At 26.8% G+C, this 20647-nt stretch overlaps 3 protein-coding genes across 7 annotated transcripts; 1 reads left to right on the forward strand and 2 right to left on the reverse strand.

Annotated features, from left to right (window-relative positions):
* Positions 1-104: 104 nt before the first annotated feature.
* LOC109600204 (uncharacterized) lies at positions 105-839 on the reverse strand. Its single transcript, XM_020016314.2, has one exon. It carries the CDS (start codon positions 837-839, stop codon positions 105-107), a length of 735 nt encoding a protein of 244 aa, XP_019871873.2.
* Positions 840-3430: 2591 nt separating this feature from the next.
* LOC109600222 (WD repeat-containing protein 43) lies at positions 3431-6234 on the forward strand. The gene is made up of 7 exons (XM_049963116.1): positions 3431-3640; positions 3749-3993; positions 4050-4445; positions 4836-5004; positions 5065-5489; positions 5542-5786; positions 5842-6234. Exons 1-7 carry the CDS (start codon positions 3455-3457, stop codon positions 6021-6023), a joined length of 1848 nt encoding a protein of 615 aa, XP_049819073.1. The 5' UTR covers positions 3431-3454; the 3' UTR covers positions 6024-6234.
* Positions 6235-6679: 445 nt separating this feature from the next.
* Positions 6680-16250, reverse strand: LOC109600217 (adiponectin receptor protein-like). Of its 5 annotated transcripts, none has more exons than XM_020016335.2 (5): positions 16232-16250; positions 7974-8064; positions 7671-7747; positions 7458-7612; positions 6680-7404 (listed from the first exon to the last, which is right to left on the reverse strand). In XM_020016335.2, the coding sequence occupies exons 2-5, from the start codon at positions 8040-8042 to the stop codon at positions 6725-6727; spliced, it is 981 nt and encodes a 326-aa protein (XP_019871894.1). In that variant the 5' UTR covers positions 8043-8064; positions 16232-16250; the 3' UTR covers positions 6680-6724. The 5 variants fall into 5 exon arrangements, with proteins under 5 accessions (XP_019871894.1, XP_019871891.1, XP_019871892.1 ...); XM_020016332.2 differs by lacking the exon at positions 16232-16250 and adding an exon at positions 10857-10988; XM_020016333.2 differs by lacking the exon at positions 16232-16250 and adding an exon at positions 10195-10658.
* Between the last annotated feature and the right edge of the window lie 4397 nt (positions 16251-20647).

Below are 20647 nucleotides of genomic sequence, written 5' to 3' on the forward strand. Positions count from 1 at the left end.
CCAATCTCCTGTCCACATTCTTTTTCATAATTAATTTATCTATACAATAAATAATTTATAAATACATCAAATAATTAAACTTTCCAATACATAATAAATGGTAACTAAAGTGAGTCTGAGTCGGAGTTTGTGTTCATATCCACGTCGGAGAGTGAGCACGACACCGTGCTAATTGTTGAAATTGAGCGTACAGCTAAAACTGAGTTAGGTGTTATCGGACCGGATTCTGTGTCTGAGCAGACGGTGGGTTCATCGTATGTCAGCAACTCGCACAAGTGATTGTGAATAATTACTTGGAGTTGATAGCATCCACTCTTGACATTCTCGATTCTCATATCCATGCGAGTGTATTCTTCAGCATCAAATTCAGCTATGACGGTCTTGTAATAATCGACTGCTGGATGCTTGTAATGAGATAATACTAAGTTAGCTCTGCCCATGAAGAATCTGGCGATCCTCTGCAGCATTAGCGCAGCTTCGCCCTTGATGTGACGGAGTTCACCCAACAAATCTTGTATGAAACAATAGTATATGTTATAATGTTCCTCACGTTTTGGGATCAGTATCCATTGTTTTATAATTTCTGAGTCTAGTTCAAGACTCATTATTGCTACATCCAATTTTTTCATTAGTCCTAGTAATTTCCTAGGTATGCTTTTAGTTTGAACTGGTTTCTTGCTTTTCGGAAGTTTAATAGTATCCGATATCCCTTTTATTCCAAGCTGCTTGACCTTTGCATAGTAATTTTGTGAATTAAACATGTCGCAGACTACAATCAATCGATTGATGGTTTCAATGAAACCATTGATTAGAAGATCTTCGACGGTCTCCATGTCCATTTTTGGGAACGAAACTTCTTTTAAGAGCTTAGAGCAACCTAACCGTAGATTACACGCACTTAATGAATAATAAGTACTGTTGAATAGTTACCACTATAGCAACCAAATAAAAACTTTCATAGGCCTCTATGATTGAATTATTCAATCCGGTACTTCGTTCCTATTAAAATACAGTGTTGCAAACTCATTAAACATTAAAAACAGTTGGCAAATTTTTAACTATAATCCTTGCTCTGAACCTTTATCTTAAATTAATGGCCTTATTAATGAATGTGAACTTTTGCAAGAAACATTTATTTTTAATTGAGTAATCAAACTTAAATCAGTATATTACCATGTTTCTATAGCAAACATTTGGAAGTGAACTTATTTAAGTTTACAAGAGTAAGATTTAATTAATGTTATATTTTTTTAATATTAATTAAATATTTATTATTTTTTTAAATTTAAATTAATATTTTATTATTTATAAATTCTAAATTAAATATTTTATTTATTTATTTCATTTAATTTAATATCTTTTATTAAAAAATTATTATTTATTTTAAATTTAAATTGAATATTTTATTAATTTAATTTTGAACAATATTATTTTCTAATGATTATAAATATTATATTATTATTTTAGTTTTAAATTAAATATTTATTATTATTATTTAAATTCTGAATTAAATATTTAATTTTGTTATTATTTCTTTATCTTTATTTTATTTTATTTTAATTTAAATGAAATGTTTAAATTTTTCATCTAATTTAAATTAAATATTATTTTTGTAATTTTAAATTAAATATTTTATTTTTTTTAAATTTATATTAAATATTTTATTTTCTATAATTTTTTTAATTTTAAATTAAATATATAATTTAATTAAATCATTAATTTATTTAAATTATAATTATTTTATTAATTTTTATTTTGAATTAAATATTTTTTATAAATTTTACTAAAAACTAAATATATTATGAATTTAAATTAAATATTTTAATTTTTCCTTTAATTTAAATCAAATATTTTATTATTTTTTTAATGTTAAATTAAGTATTTAATTTTAGTTAACATAGTTAATTTTTTTTAATTAGTACTTTAGTATTTTATTATTTTTTATTTTAAATTAAATATTTTTTATGCTTTTATTTCTGAAATAAAATATTTTATTATTTTTTTTAATTTAAATTAAATATTTTAATTTTTCCTTTAAGTTAAATTAAATATGTTATTATTTTTTTAATTTTGAATTAAATATTTATTTTTTATATTTTATTTATTTATTTATTTTTAAATTTAAATTAAATATTTTATGATTATTTTTTTAATTTTAAATTAAAAAATTATCAAATTTTAAAAATATAAATAAAATATTTTTTATTTCTTAATTAAAAACAACTTTTTTTATTAATATTAATTATTTTAATATGTTATTATAATTTTTTTTAATTTTGAATTAAATATTTATTTTTTAGATTTATATAGTTTATTATTTTTTTTAATTTTAAATTAAAAAAACTGTATTAAATTCTAAACAATTTTTTAAATATTTTATAATAATAATAATTTATTTTTTTTATTATTTTAAATGAAATATTGTACATATATTTTTTTAATTAAATATTTTATCTTATTTTTATAATTTTAAATTAAATATTTTATTTTATTATTATTTTTTTAATTAAATATTTTATCTTATTTTTATAATTTTAAATTAAATATTTTATTTTATTATTATTTTTTAAATTTAAATTAAATACTTTATAAATAAATATAAATATTTTATTATTAAAATTAAGAATTTATTATTTTTTTTAATTTAATTTAAAAATTTTATTTTTTAGTTCAATTTAAATTAATATTTTATCATTATTTTAATTTAAATTAAATATTTTATTATTTAATAATAAATAAACTTTTTTTATTTTTTTTTAAAAATTAATTAAAATAAAATATTTTATTATTTTTGTAATTCTAAATTAAATTTGTTACTATTTTGTTTAATTTTAAATTAAAAATAAAACTGTATTAAATTTTAAAAATTTAAATTTAATATTTTTTATTTTTATTTATATTAAATATTTCATTATATACATATATTTTTTTAATTAAATATTTTATATTATTTTTTAGTTTTAAATTATATTTTATTTTATTATTTTTTCAATTTAAATTAATATATATATATATATATATATATATATATATATATATATATATATATTTAAATTAAGAATTTAATTCAATTTAAAAATTTTATTTTTTTTGTTTAATTTAAATTAAATATTTTAATATTTAATAATAAATAAACTTTTTTAATTTAAATGGAATATTTTCTATATTTTTACACTTATTATGGTTCAGATTAAGAAATTGTCAACCTTGAAAACAGTTCTCATTACGGTTCTGTTGCTTATCCAATTAATACAGAAATTTTATATCAAATTATTTATTATTAAATAAAATTATTAATTTTCTATTTCACAACATTCATTTAAATAAATTTTAATAAAACACTAAATTATTTTCTCCGGTGTCTCAGATGACGTTTCGAGCGGGCCAAACTCCGGTGCGCCGTTAACTTCACAGTCAATAACCTTCAAATTTATTGAGGTTAGAACATGTGTTAATGGCGGTCGAAATGGCTTCGCAGTTCAGTGAGGACGGCAAATATTTCGCGCAATTGGCAACTGACGGCAAATTGAAGATCTGGGATACGGTTGCCAACAACTTCGATCAAGAGTTTACGCCCGATTTTCACTTGACAAGCCCCTGTACTTGTTTACACTTTTTGAATTCGGACGTAACAAACAAGGTACGTTGCCATGTGCTCAAGTGAATATTTTGTTTCTAACCCCTTTGCACAAATATACTTCTTGCCTCATTGTTTTGAATTATTACGTCTTAACGCACGCTATTTCAGGATGTATCGCCTAAAAAGAAAAAACGCAGAGAATCAGTTGTAGAAGCTGACTATAAAATTGCCTTGGGTACTAAGTCTGGTTTGTTGTTGGTGTATTCCATAGGAAAAGCAGATGTTGAATATTCAATTAACAGTGAAACAAGCCAACCAATTAGTTGCATTACTTTGGACAACAGTAATGTTGTGTATACCGGTGCTGAACAAAATGTTTTAGTTTGGAATCTGTCTAAGAAAAAACTAGAGAGGTAATCACATCTTATAATAACCATTCAGTGTTGCTTACATATTTAATTAATTGCAGCAAGTGGAAAACGGGCAATGAAAGCATAACTGCAGTTCTAGTAATTCCCAACAGTGGTAGATTATTAGTAGCATCGAAAAACATTAAACTATGGGACATAGCAAAGAAAGAAGTGTTAAGGGTTTACACAGGCCACAGCTCCGATGTGGTGCTGTTAAAATACATCAGCCCAAAGCTGAAGGCAGATGCATACTTTCTCAGTGGCTCAAAAGTTGACAGACTGTTGAGCTGTTGGAATCTTAGTGACAGTGCTAAAGATAAAAATGCAGTTACTAGTTTTCTTATGGAGGACGTTGTTCACAATGTAGCATTAAAAGCTCAGTCAGATGGTACGACTAGTGTGGCAGCCAGTGTTAGAAGTGGAGTTGTCCACATTTATGAACACACACTTAATGGGTTTGTATTTATTATTTTATTAAAAGTTAAGAGTCTGGAAATTTATTTACCAGTGTAATTAAATATTTTTTCTTGTCCATGTTTGAATATTGTGGGGTTATTCATTTATTTGTATTAATTAGAAACATACACCTCTAATTAAATGCAATCAAAATGTTTTATATTTTATTTAAAATAGTTACACCACATTCTTTCTTCCATTATTTATCTATATCAAAATAATTTCTTTTTAAATTAAATCTTCTCTTAATTTAATCTTAAGTATAGGGTATTTAAATATAGTTTTTATACAGACTGGACAAAATTTAGTTTATAAAATATCTTACAAAATGTTTAATTTTAAATTTTGTACTATTTCTACATGTTGTTGAACAATGATTTAATTTTTAGGAAATCTGGAAAACCTGTAAAACCAAAAACTACATTGCAAGTAGTCTCTGACACTGGTCAAAACAAGGCTATGGTTACTCCAATAAGAATTTACGGATCAATTTATAGAGACGACAATACTTTGTGTATTGGACATGGAACTGAAATTACTCTCACATTTGAAAATATTGTAAGTTTCCCACATAAAGTCGTAAAACCTTAATAATAAATGGTTTGGGTATTATTTTAGACAGTCGATACATACCAGAAATTTCAATGTTTGGTGCGCAACGATCCCAGAACAGTCCGTGCGGCGAAAGACGTTGAAGTGACGAAAGTCCAAACCCCAATCGTCGGCAAAGATGTTGTGTATGTGACCCCACAAAGTGCTGCCCCTGTTAAAAGGAAAAAGGATGGACAACAGGAGGTACCAATGGAGATTAGGTTGGAGAATCTGGTTCTGAACAAGGCAGATGGTAAAGCAGTCCCTAGAGCTGACAATGTTGCCCAGCTGTTGGTGCAAGGCTTACACAGTAAAGATAAAAACATACTCAGACAAGTCCTAACGAGAAAAGATGAGACAGTCATTAAGAACACTATAAGAAGGCTACCCATTACAGTAATTGAGCCCTTGGTGGTGGAATTGAACAACTTCCTGAAAGGAAAAACTGACATGTAAGTATTAAACCCCACACAACCAATTTAAAATAACAAAAATCAATTATAGGTGTCAAATTGGCTCTCTTTGGCTGAGGCACATTTTACAAATACATTCAGGTATTTTAATCTCAAACCCTAAACTATCAGAGTTGTTGGGAGACTCATTAAGTGGTATTGAATGTAGATTGGCTATGCAAGCACAGTTGCAAAGGCTTAGGGGTAGGCTGAATTTGCTTGCCTCACAGATTAGTGCCAAACCAAGCACAGAAGGAGACTTAAATGAAGAACCCCTGCTTGTCTTCAATGACAAAGGTAAGCTGAGATCAGAAAATATTCTTATGAGTATTATTTATGTTGAAATTTTCAGATTCATCTGATTCTGAAGATGATGTAATGGAAGTTGACCTACACTCTGAAAGTGATCATGAGTGGGAGGAAAGTGAAGATGAAATTGAAGAAAATAATCATGAAAATAAAGACGACGGTTCGAATGATGAACAACAAGAGGATGATGACAGTGGGGAAGAAGACAATGAGGATGAAAAGTGATGTGTGTTGTAAATACTAAATGGTTTTAGAATTGTGTTCCATCTTATGTCAATATTGTTTAATTTGTTAATTCTTATATTTCAAAAAAACTTTTTTATACACTGATTTATTTCCTATTCTGTGAAAGATAAATATATGCCTTGTTGATTTTATATTTGATACAATGGATTATATGCATTGAGTGCATAATTAAAATTGAATTACAAAAATGTTACAATTGGTTTTATTAATATTTACAACAAAATACAATATTTATTACTTCATACTCAAGTGGTTTTATACCAGTATAAATGTCTATAAATATACCACTAGTATCTCTGTTTCTAATTAATTCTAAGAACAATATATTTTAGATTATGAACATAACATACTATAAGTTCATACAAACATTTTAATAATTTAAGGCACCATAAAAGGTGGTTGTAGAGAACTTAAAACATATGCCATGTAAAATTTGAATATGTAAAGTATTCCGTAAAAGTTTAGCCTTTAAGTTCTGAAGTTGTCTGTTATAAAACCTTAAGATAAGCCTATGAATTTATTATATAGTGGTAATAGATAACAATAGTATTTCGCATTAGACTAATCTGTGATAACATGTCAGGAGGGTCATTAATTAGTGAATAATACATGTTTATTATACAATAAATAAAATATAAATGCGTTTCAACTTTATTTAATTATTTACAATAATAAATAATTTAAAATTGATTAATAGAATCAGGTACATCACAGTTGCCAAAAGTTAGTCTATGTTCGGCCAATTCGGACACTCCCTGCAGATGCACAAGAGCCGCGGCCACAACGAAAACATGAAATATCTGATGGGAGTGGAACCAAAAATCGAACTTCCCAGGTGCCCATCGTTCAGGAACTCTCAATACGTACAACAGGGCGCCAGTAATGTACAGTACACCCATTAATATCAACCATCCTAAGGCCTTCTGCGATATATTATTAAACCATCCCTCCACGAATCCGTAATGCACGGCCGGGATTACTGCCGACAAGCCAAATGATATAAAGACGGTTGTCCTAAGTGGCCTCCATTTGGGCGTGGAGAATTTGTCTAGTAAACTAACGCACATCGCTACAAGTCCTAAAATTGTAACAATGGATAGATGAATTAGTTTCGGCGTGAAGTGACAGTAAAATCCGAAGTACACCCATGGCACAAACGACCCCATAATTAGCAGGGATATTCCGCAGTAGTCTAATTTGGAAAACAATTTGCCCACTGTTTCTGAATGGCAGTAAAACGTGTGGAAGGTCCAGGAGAATCCAAGACAAAGGATGGCTCCCACTAGGAATATTAGGAACACCCACATTTCCACTTTGTTACTGTGTATTAAATGTTTTGATAGAAAATAGACTGTTATTCCTGCAATAAATAAACTTAATCACAGCATAATTGTGACCCTATTATTTATTTACCAATAAATAAAATAAATCCTAGTAAGTGGGTCCATATGTTACCGGTTTCTGCGTGCAACTTGAAAATACTCCGGAAGCAAGTTTTAAAGCACGGAAGTGGTGGTCGGTGCCCAAATATTATAAATTCGTTATCTTGTAACCATAATGGCAAATGTCTGAAACAATTCACATATAAATTTTAATTTCAAATTCCGGTAATTTAAAGCAACTTACTCATGTTTCAGTAAAGCCCACTTTTTATACAATCCTGCTGCATTTTCATGGATATAACTTTGTATAGAATGTTCCTCCTGCATAGATTATACAATTATTTAACATCATTTTATGATGGCATTTGATGAGTACAGAATTTAACAATAATTACGACAATAATGAGTATCTTATAATAATATTTTGTTTTGTTTTCTTATATGTAATCAGTTATTTAAAAGAAAATTCACAGCAGAACTGTCTTTTCTACTACTTCAAGAAATTTTAAAATAAGTGTGTTGTAATTAAATATAAAATAACTCATACCTTATCTTCTTCTGTGTGATGATCTTTCATCCTTCTGTCTCGTAATCCATTTTGGCTGTTTTTGCCCATTGTACAAAGTTAACTTACAAATCTAGACAAATAAAAGGTAATTTAAAAAAAAAGTCCGATAATAAACGATTAATGAGATGAAACATTGACTGTGGTTCTCGTAGAATAGATGTTGTTATTTGATGATCATATCAAGCACGTGTATATTTCGTTAGACTTTTATTTAAGTGACGTAAACTCAGGACTGAGCCATGGCATTGAATACTGTTATTGCAAACTTTGTCTAATATTTACTATGCCTACACTGTGTACGATCGCAAAATTCCGATCGATTTCGTGTCTGGCGTGGTCAAAGTCCAATATCAATTGTTTAAATCGAAACTTATGTTTTGCCAATTGTGATATTAACCGCTACATACTCAACAATTATAATATATGTAAATGTATTTATCAAATTAACCTTTATTGTACTTAATTTAATGAATTATCGGTACTTTACCTATATTCGAATTTGTTCATGGCAGCATATATATGTGTTTAACTATTATTAATTATTAAAAACAACTTTAGTTAAAGATGTACCTGTCAGAACCACAGAAACAGTAATTCCAACAGCCATAACTGAGTACCGTTATTTTAATAACAATGCTTACATCTAAGATAATCCCAAAATACTATATAAACTACATTTAAATACATTTACTTTAATAATATATGCAAATGAAATCATAACATTTAATTAGCAATGTTTATTAATTATTACGAACCTCTTGAAGATGCAGTAGTCGGAAACATAGAAAGACTAATTTCAACAGACTATTCCAACAGACATGAATGTACACCGTTATACTTTTTTTGTGATAATGAGTTGTAAACAAATTTGATAACTTGCCAGGGCATATCAATTTTATTATCGTCTACATTAATTATTGAGGCAAATAGAGAAAATTATGCTTTGCTTTGGTCTTTATCAATTTTAAACACTGAATTTGATGTATACCTTGGTCTATGTGCAAAAATCTTATTTACTAAGACATCTATTTACATCTTATATCACGGCTAATAATATAAATAAATATAAATATTAAAGATAAGATGGAAATAAGTGGTGGAAAAAAGTATGGAGTATTTATTTACTTGTTACAAATGTGACTTAATATTTCCCTAATCTGCTGCAAATCTAATCTACTGCAATATTGGTCCATTAAACACTGTTATTACGTTCGATAAAAATATGGAATATTTTATTAATATTCATAAAAAATTAACAATAAATCAAATATTTCAATATTTTGTGGGGTAACCTTTGGCTTCTGTCACTGCTTGTCATCTTTTAGGCATAGAATTTACCAGCCTCTGCTCCTGTATGGCTTGAAGAAGTTCTTGTTTACTTTTGATGTTTGTTGGGATTTGAAGGTCTAATACTTCCCAATGGCCGGCCATTCAAGCACAGTTAAGTTTTTCATTAGAAGCCATTCGTAGTCTTGTTGAAATATCCAACGAAGAGGCTTCCCTTCTTCAGCAAATGGGAATATGGTGTTTTCCAGTATGTCCCACGATCCATTTTAGCCTTCACTTGAATCAAGGGTGCAACTTTGGTTGGTGAAAAGTATCCCCAAACCATAATGTTTCCACCACTATGTTTAAATGTAGGAATTTGGTTTTAAAATGTTATCATTGCCACACTGACAGTCTCATAATCTGACCCAAACAAATTAAACTTACTTTCGTCACTCCATGAACAGTGTTCCACTTTTCATCAATTTTCAACAAGTGGGATTTTGCAAATGCCTGTTTTTCTTTGATAGCAGTGGTTTGTCTTGATATTTTGTGAGGATATTTGAGGGAGAGCCTTTTTATAATATTGTCAGTCTTGGAAGTGGTTTTTCGTGGACGTTCTGACTTGTGTCCATTTTCAACTCTACCTTGAGTGGGAATTTACATAAAATCTTCGAAACAGCACTCTGAGTAATATTTAATGTTTTTGCCAGTTCACATTGCACAAAGTTCAATTACCCTTTTCCTAAATTAAAGTAAAAAGTAAACCTGTTAAGGTATTACTAAGTACAACAGTCTGCGAATAAAATAATATTCCATACTTTTTTCAAGTCACCACTGCATGTAATACACATGTAGGTAATTAATTTGTAAATACCCTATTAATATTCATAAAATGGTACGTTATTAATGATGATAGTATTGATAAACTGACCTTATCGACAATTCATAAAAATACCCTTGAAAAATTGACTGAACGGTATAATCACTACGACGGCTAATTGTAAAAAGAACATTATGACATAAGTTGGATTATTGTTGACATGCGATAAAATAGCAGATGCCCAACTAAATTTAGATAGTGTACGTAAATGATTTCTAGTCGTGCTGGCTCTGTCCCAATCAACCTGTGGCTTTGATGCCATTGGGTTGGATGGGAAGCTGAAAAATAAAATTAGCCGTTTTTACGCGTCCAGTGAAATGATGTGGACAATAATAAGATTGGCAATTTTAAAAACAGAAAACCTAAATTATGTCTTAAATTACCACAATACTTGGACCACATTTAAACGTTTTTATACCCATATTTTAAATAATTTTTTTTACATAAAGGGGTGTAATTGTTAAGTGCTTTTGTTAAGGACTTAACACCCTCAATTTGTGTCACTCCATTTGCTTTTAGATAAAATTATTTCATTGTACTAATTTTCCACAGCATAAAATATTGAATAATTAATGTAATATGTTTTTAACCATTTTAATGTGATTTGTTAACTGTTGTTGTTGGGAAAGTCTAACTTTCACTAAGGAGAAATCGTCATTTAAATTAAAATTAAAAATAACAATATTATACCAAATAATCAAATAAATATTTACCCTCAGTCTTAAACACGTATAAAAATAATAAACATTTTTATAAAGAGTGATGGAACCACCATTACAACTCGATAACGAATTTGTGACTAGTACTTTGCTACGTTATACGGTTTGCGAGTCTTGTGTAATTAGTAATAACCACAACGTTTGTGCCAGACGTAAATAATTGACGTTGCAACCACAGGAAAGTTTATAAATTGACGTTGGTTGCATTTTATTTTAACATATTGTTTTCGATTTATTTTTGGCTACTGATACATATTTTATATTTCATTATTATTGTTGTTTTTGAATAGTATTTGTGTACTGGCTCACTGACTTATAAGTCTATCTATATATCTTAGGAACCATTCATCCATTAACATTAGAAAATAAATATTTTTAATAAAATTGTTTCTAATATAAACTAATCACAATGAAATAGGTATCACTTTGACCATGTATAAAAACAAATGAATAATAAAAAATACAGAAGTTGTTGAGCTAATTCTTGAGGGTTATTTGCGGGTTCCAGATTTCTTCGTCTTAGAATGTCCTAAAGATGTTCTATAGAATTCATATTGGAACTATTTGATGGCTACTCAATAATCCACAAATTAATCCTTACATATTCAAGATGATAGGTTACAAAACATTGTCAATGCATTGCCTGGTCCTCAGGGAACCATTAGAGATCCTCCTCCAAAAGCTCTTCTCTCAGTCTCAGTGTATTCAAATACCATTCTCCTCGACGTCTATAGACTCTTTGTAGTTCTTTATTTGATCTTAAACAAAACCTGGATTCATTTATAAAGAGAACCTGACTCCACTGTTGCATGTTCCAGTTAATGTGTTCATCAAGTTTCTTCGCATTCCTCACAAAGCACGGTGAAGACGACTGATAAACAATGTTATTCATAAATTAAATGAATCTATTCTAAAGTATTTTATGATAAATTTCAATTATTTTAAAAAATAAAGTAGTTTTTTGTAACATTAAAGTGTATAGATTTTACATACTCTATATATTTTAAATATTGATACCTATTTCATTGTGAAATTACTGAACGTGGAATGTTGCACAATTTACTGCATTAATTAAATTAGGTAAATTAGATTATTAAATAAGATAAATTTATATTTGTTTCATGTAATGGATTGTAAGATTAATACAATTGTAGTTTAAAAGGAATAAAAGACTATTTTGTCACAGAAAGATGTATTTCACCTTAAGATAATTTTAATTTATTGAATGTGGAATGTTGCACAATTTACTGAATTAATTAAATTAGATTATTAAATTAAATAAATTTATATCTGTTTCATGTAATTAATTTGTAGGGTTAATACAATTTTAATTTAAAAGGAGTAAAAGAGTATTTTGCCACAGAAAGATGTATTTTACCTTAAGATAATTTTAATTTTCTGAACGTGGAATGTTGCACAATTTACTGAATTAATTAAATTAGATAAATTAGATTATTAAATTAGAGAAATTTATACCTGTTTCATGAAATTGATTGTAGGATTAATACAATTGTAGTTTAAAAGGAGTAAAAGAGTATTTTGTCACAGAAAGATGTATTTTACCTTAAGATAATTTTAATTTACTTAATGTGGAATGTTGCACAATTTACTGAATTAATTAAATTAGGTAAATTAGATTATTAAATTAAATAAATTTATATTTGTTTCATGTAATTAATTTGTAGGGTTAATACAATTTTAATTTAAAAGGAGTAAAAGAGTATTTTGCCATATAAAGATGTATTTTACCTTAAGATAATTTTAATTTTCTGAACGTGTAATGTTGCACAATTTACTGAATTAATTAAATTAGATAAATTAGATTATTAAATTAGATAAATTTATAACTGTTTTATGAAATTGATTGTAGGATTAATACAATTGTAGTTTAAAAGGAGTAAAAGAGTATTTTGTCACAGAAAGATGTATTTTACCTTAAGATAATTTTAATTTACTTAACGTGGAATGTTGCACAATTTACTGAATTAATTAAATTAGGTAAATTAGATTATTAAATTAGATAAATTCATATCTGTTTCATGAAATTGATTGTAGGACTAATACAATTGTAATTTAAAAAGAGTAAAAGAGTATTTTGTCACAGAAAGATGTATTTTACCTTAAGATAATTTTAATTTTCTGAACGTGGAATGTTGCACAATTTACTGCATTAATTAAATTAGGTAAATTAGATTATTAAATTAGAAAAATTTATATCCATTTCATGTAATTGATTTGTAGAATTAATACAATTGTAGTTTAAAAGGAGTAAAAGAGTATTTTGCCACAGAAAGATGTATTGTAGGATTAAGATCAGTCTTCTTACTTAAGTACAAAGCTTGAGATGTCTTTTTTGTACAATAGACCTTCAAAGAGCATCGTTGATCATGACACAGCACGGTTAAGACGACCGATAAACAATTCACAAATTAAATGAATCTATTCTTAAGTATTTTATAATAAATTTAAATTATTTTAGTTTTCTACAGATATTTAAAAAAATAAAGAAGTTTTTTGTAACATTAAAGTGTAATGTAGTGAATAGATTATACATACTTTATATATTTTAAGTATTGATACCTATTTCATTGTGACTAGTTTAGCTTCTAACACGTCCAACCCTTTTCATTCTAAAGAGATAAATAAAGTTGCTATTTAATTTAGAAGACAAGATAAACTATTTACAATAAAAATGTGATATATGCTCCAAAGATATAAGTTTTTCTCATTAATTAATACTGTTATATCTCCTTATAGTTATATTTAAAATAAATTTCTACATATTTTCAGGGCCACTTTAATTGGTAATATTTCTAAACCTATTTGATAATATAAGATTACAAAATTGCTTCTGGCATGATGTATTACAAAAAATAAGTATTCCTTAAGAAAATTTGTAATATTATTGCCAATATCCTTAATTAATCAGAAAAATATTGTCTTCCACTTTCTTAATGAAGTGTTTTATTTAGAGAGATATACGTCAAACCGATTACCATATGAAAATACATATACTGAGATAAAAAATACGTTACAAAGAATAATATACATACATTATCACTAATATGTAGAGCAACTTTAGAAATTATCATTTTTCTTGATAGAATATTTTCTCATTAATTACTACTTCTGTATAATATGAATTTCCACATATTTTCAAGGCCATTTTTATTGGTAATATTTCTAAACCTATTTGATTACTCAAGATTACAAATTGGAATCACTGATATGGTTGTTGCTTGCTTAGTAGTTTTTTAGGTTAATGATTAATTGAACATTTGATCTTCATATTCAGCAATTAATGCCATCAAATTGATACAATTGGACTAATTAAGAAGTGTTGTTTTGGCAACGCTTTTGATTTGGAGCAAATCTCCCGATTTCAAGTAAATCGCCGGCAATTTGTTGTAAAATTACCACAAGACCGTCTCCCAAGATAAATTCCCTGCATGCAGGAATGCATTCACATCGTCTGAAAACTTGAGCGATACGAGAGACAAATAAGAATAGCGTCTACATCAAAATCTGGCGAACATCGAGGGAAGATATCAAGGATTTCGGGATGAAGGCCTTATGAGCGACGACTGCAAATAATACATGATGCGGAATACAAACGACTTGGATCAGGTTCATTTCTGATTTCTCTCCTTTAATTGAATTGTGAAAATGGAACTAATATTAAAAAGTGGGGTGGTTTACTCAACAAATTATCCAACTGACAAATATCAGTTGTTTACATTCAAAACCGTCTATAAATGTTTTAATTTACTAAACATGGAATGTTGCAACATTTTCTAAATTAATTAAATTAATTAATTTAGGTTATAGATAAATTTTTTGTCACAAAAAATGTATTTTACCTTAAGACAATTTCAATTTACTGAATGTGGAATGTTGCACAATTTACTGAATTAATTAAATCAGATAAATTAGATAAATTTATATCTGTTTCATATAAATTGATTGTAGGATTAATACAATTATAATTTAAAAGGAGTAAAAGAGTATTTTGTCACAGAAAGATATATTTTACCTTAAGCTAATTTTAATTTACTGAACGTGCAATGTTGGACAATTTGCTGAATTAATTAAATTAGGTAAAACAGTTTATTAAATTAGATAAATTTTTATCTATTTTATGTAATTGATTGTATGACTAATACAATTGTGGTTTAAAAGGAGTAAAGAGTATTTTGTCACACATTTTGTATTTTACCTTACCTTAAGATAATTTTAATTTTCTGAACGTGGAATGTTGCACAATTTACTGAATTAATTAAATTAGGTAAATTAGATTATTAAATTAGAAAATTTGTATCTGTTTCATGTAATTGATTTGTAGAATTAATACAATTGTAATTTAAAAGGAATAAAAGAGTATTTTGTCACAGAAAATGTATTTTACCTTAAAATAATTTTAATTTATTGAACATGGAATTGCACAATTCACTGAATTAATTAAATTAGGTAAACTAGATTATTAAATTAGATAAATTTTTATCTGTTTCATGTAATTGATTGTAGGACTGATACAATTGTACTTTAAAAAGAGTAAAAGAGTATTTTGCCACAAAAAGATGTCCCTTACCTTAAGATAAATCATTTAACTTTAACGGTGTATGTACTTTAGCTTAATCAGTTTCTAAATTGTTAAAGAGACTGTTAAACTTTGTTTTAATCAATCTCTACGCAATCGGCCTCATTTAACATGAATCTGACCTTAAAATATGATAATATCTTTGGAGAAAGCAAATTAAATCAATTTCCGTTATTAATAGAGTGTCCAGAAATGAACTTAACTTAAAAATAATTATGCAAAAGTTGCTATAAAATTTTTTTGAGAAGTCAGAAGTGGGTTATAACTTTATAGGGGAATGAAAACTTTAACTTTTCAATTTTAGGTTTTTTCATGTGAATCTTAAAAATACAAATATTTGGCGAAATAGGTTATTAAACTCTGTGCAAATTTGGAGGAGTAGTTTTGTACAAATAAAAAGTTAATTTTTACGTTTTAAAATTCTGATGATTTCTGGAAATTACAATAATTTTCGAGTTAAACAAACAATCTCTTTTTTCCCTCATTTCCAGAAACATATTTTAGTCTAACTTAAATTAAAATTTGTTTAATTATAATTAAATAATATTAGTTAAAATGACAATGGTAAAATTCATTTAATAGTTTGTTAAAATGATGAAAATAAAATGTAAAAAATATCTTAATTATATGGTAAAATTATAAAATTCATAAAATCAAGAAAATATACAATGTATTTTACTACTGTAGTCAAAATAAATCTTTTACCTTTTATATGTGGGTAACTACACAACTTTAACATTCTTGTAATTTCTAAAAAGGAAAATATACTCACATAACTGTAATTTATTTATCTCCACTGATTCGTAAATTTTCGTTTATATCGAAGTATTTTTAAATTTGACATTGACAAGATAATACTGATGTTTGTTGAGTTATATCCGGGATTAAAGTTATCATTTTATTATCAGGTTTTTTACTGACTGTTAAAAAGTTGTAAAATGTTATGTGTTTAGTTTATATATTATTAATGAAGAAATGAGTCATTGTTTTATTTAATGATATATTTTTAAAAGTATGAAATATTTTAATAATATTTTTTTATTATATATGTATTTTTATTGTTTAAAACAGATAATAAAATATACAAATACTCTAATATAATTGGACAGGTACAAAATTAGCAGATGTCACCCTTGCCTACATTAAATTTTATTTTATAGTCAATAAAACATCCCTTTCATCTATATTGGCAGGGAAATTGAACGATCTTATTAATTTTGCACATATTTTACAACGTTGGGATGTATACCTTATGATGAGTTTTATTCCATATGAAGTGAATTGATATGGTTTATTGTTTGTCCTTTTATTATACTCAGTGAACACCAAATTACAACACCAAGACATTCAATTCAGTTAGTACAGCTCATATTTTTAAAATATTTTAATAAGTTGTTATAATTATGACCACCACTGTACTATATATACAGATTAAATGTAAAATTTTTATTATTATTGTTTAAGATTTTAATGAAAAATATACCCTAACTCTAAGCATGCAAACAAAATGATAAAAAAGAAACTGAGGACATAAAAACCATTTGCCTTCACAGTCAGTTTAATTCTTAGTACCAATAAGACACAGAAGTTCAAGTTCGTCTATTATAGTTACTTGTTCAAAGTTCATTCTACTCATTTATATCATACACATTAAATAGATATAAAATTGTCTCACAAAACTAACGTGACGCCTGATATTAAATCAGAACGAATAATTAATTAGTAAAATGCCCCTTTTAGTTTTGCTACAGAGTTAATAATGTTTCACTGTACCCCTGAAAAAGATGTGACATTTAATGACGTACTTACTTTACTACAAAAAATATCCTTTTAAATTAAATTTTAGCAGGATTTTTACAATGAAATATGTTAGAGTAGACGTCTGACGGGAGATGTAGGTAATATTTTTGTCATGCATAGAGCTTTTTGTCTAACTTTTAAGTTATTATTTATTAAAATCAGAGTAAAAATAAAAATAAAAAAAGATGCGGAGGGTCTTCCATCTTAAGTGGGTCTCACTAAACGTTAAGGCAAAAAATGAATGAATACAGTATTTGAAATGAAAGTAAGCTTAAATTCACAGTATTGTTTTTAAGTAAAATGTGTAAATTAATTTTATATTATGATTTTTTGTTAGCGTAGGAAACTAAATCAAATAAATCCCTTATTTTTTATGGAATAAATACTGGTTTAAAAGGGGGGTTTACTAAATTTTCGTTTTATCTTTGGTTAGTAAGAAGAATTCGAAATAGATTCATGTTATTAGCTAATTCATTCCGTATGAAAGCAAGACATGTTAAATCCTCTTCATATAAATGTTGATCTAATAAACAATTAAACACAATGCAATGCATTTCAATATTTTACCGCATTGTATGTGAAAATGACACACAATATAGGTTATCATTAAAAGGTTTTTTGTGCTTTTTTTTAAACTATTTAGTTGATAATTACATAAAAACTTCTCCAGAACTATTGTTACTTTGTCATCCACTTTACTACTTTAAGGGCTGAAAATAATGAATAAAGTGAATAACACATTCAATAAAAATTGAATTTATTAATTACAAATTCTATAATAAAACTATGTTTAGTTTCCAAAATCAACAACATTTGTGATAATTAATTTATAAAAAGGATCTAGGATGTCAAAAACTTTGGCGAGATATTCCATAGAAATTTACCAATTATTAAATTGACTCAGAGATAATCCGAAGACGGTTTTCAAGAATAGCTTCATTGATACCATCATTGAAATGACCATCATCATTCCCTAAAACTACTGCTACTTAGGCTATCATCCATTTAACCTCTTCTTAATTAAAGGGCTGAAAATAATGAATAAGGGAACATATTCAAAAATAATTTAATTTATTAATTATAAATTCTCTAAAATATCTATACTTAGTTTGTATTATGAATAACGTTTCTAATAAGTAGTTTATAGAAAGGATCAAGGAGGTTAAAAGCTTCGACGAGATCCTTAACTTCCATAGAAAGTTATCAATTCGTAAAATCACACCACTTAGTAAATTGATGCCTTCATTGAAATGATCATCATCAATCTCTAAGACTACTGCTAGTTGCAATGTCATCCATTTGACTTTCTCCTTAATTTAAGGGCTGAAAATAATAAACAATGTGAACATTATCAACAAAAATTATTTATTTAATTTATTAATTATTATTTTATTTAATTAATTATTATTTTATTTAATTTATTAATTATAAGTTTACATATTAAACTATATTTAGTTTCTAAAATCAATAACGCATTTAATAAATAATATATAGAAAGAATCTGGGGTATAAAAAATTTCGGTAAGATTCATAATTTCCGCAGTAAGCTATTAATTAGGAAAATAGCACAGAGATAATCCAAAAACGGTTTCCAAAAATAACTTCATTAATACCATCATTGAAGTCACCATCATCATTCTCTAAAACTATTGCTACTTACGGTATCATTCATTTGATTTCTTCTTAATTAAAGGGCTGAAAATAATGAACAAGGCTTATATTTTAAACAAACATTTAATTTTCTAATTAAGAGTTATCTAATCAAACTATATTTAGTTTCTAAAATCAATAACATCTAAAAAACTTCGGCGAGATCCTTAACTTCCATCGAAGGTTATCCATTAGTAAAATGACACAGACATTAATATTGTCGTTGAACATTAATATCGTCACTGAAATGATTATCAACATTTTTTACAACTACTGTTGCTTTCACTGTCATCCATTTTACTTTGTTTTTAATTTAAGGGCTGAAAAGAATGAATAAGAATATTTTCAAAGAAAATTTAGTTTAATAATGATGACTTCTCCAATCAAACTATATTTATTTTCTAAAATCAATAAATAATTTATATAAAGGTTATAGGAAGTCCAAAACTCCGGCGAGGTTCTTAACTTCCACAGAAATTTATCTTTAAAACTACTGCTACTTTCATTGTCATCCATTTTATTTCTTTTTAATTTAAGGGCTGAAAATAATGAACAAAGGGAACATATTCAACAAAAGTTTAATTTACTAATTACAAGATCTCTAATCAAACTATATTTAGTTTTTAAAATCAATAACGTCTGTAATTAATAATTTATAGAAAGGATCTAGGATGTCAAAATCTTTGGCGAGATCCTTAACTTCCATAGAAAGTCATCCATTAGTAAAATGACAGACAAAAATTCAAAGCCGGTTTAAAAGAATAACTTCATTGATACATACCATTATTGAAATGACCATCATCATTTTCTAAAACTGCTGCTACTTACATTGTCATCCATTTTGCTTTCTTCCTAATTTAAGGGCTGAAAATAATGAACAAGGTGAACATTTCCAACAAAAATTTAATTTACTAATAAGAAGTTCTCTAATCAAACTAAATAGAGTTATTGAAACTAAATATAGTTTCAATAACATCTGAAATAAATAGTTTATAGAAATGATCAAGGATGTCAAAAACTTTGACGAGATCCTCATCTCCCATAGAAAGTTATCTATTAGTTAAATAACACAGAGAAAATCCAAAGCCGGTTTACAAGAATAATTTCATTACCACCATCATTAAAATGACCATCATCATTCTCTAAAACTGCTGCTACTTGCTTTATCATCAATTTTGCTTTCTTCTTAATTTAAGAGTTGAAAAGAATGATCAAGATGAACATCTTCAACACAAATTTAATTTATTATTTATAAGCTCTTTAATTAAAATATATTTAGTTAACTAAATTTAATAACGTCTGTCACAAATAATTTATATAAAGGATCTAGGATGTCAAAAAAATCTCGACGAGATCCTTAACTTTTACAGAAAGTTTCCAATTAGTAAAATTACACAGAGAAAATTCAAAGCCTGTTTCCAAAACCCATTTCATTAATATTCTCATTAAAATGACCATCATCATTCTCTAAAATTTCTGCTACTTTCTTTATCATCATTTTTGCTTTTTTCTTAATTTAAGTGTTAAAAAGAATGAACAAGATGAACATCATCATCACAAATTTAATTTATTAATTATAAGCTCTCTAATTAAAATATATTTAGTTAACTAAATTTAATATCTGTCATAAATAATATATAGAAAGGATCTAGGATGTCAAAAAGTTCGACAAGATCCTTAAGTTTTACAGAAAGTTTCCAATAAGTAAAATTACACAGAGAAAATCCAAAGCCTGTTT

Source organism: Aethina tumida, chromosome 2, assembly GCF_024364675.1.
Source record: "Aethina tumida isolate Nest 87 chromosome 2, icAetTumi1.1, whole genome shotgun sequence".
Lineage (NCBI taxonomy): Eukaryota > Metazoa > Arthropoda > Insecta > Coleoptera > Nitidulidae > Aethina > Aethina tumida.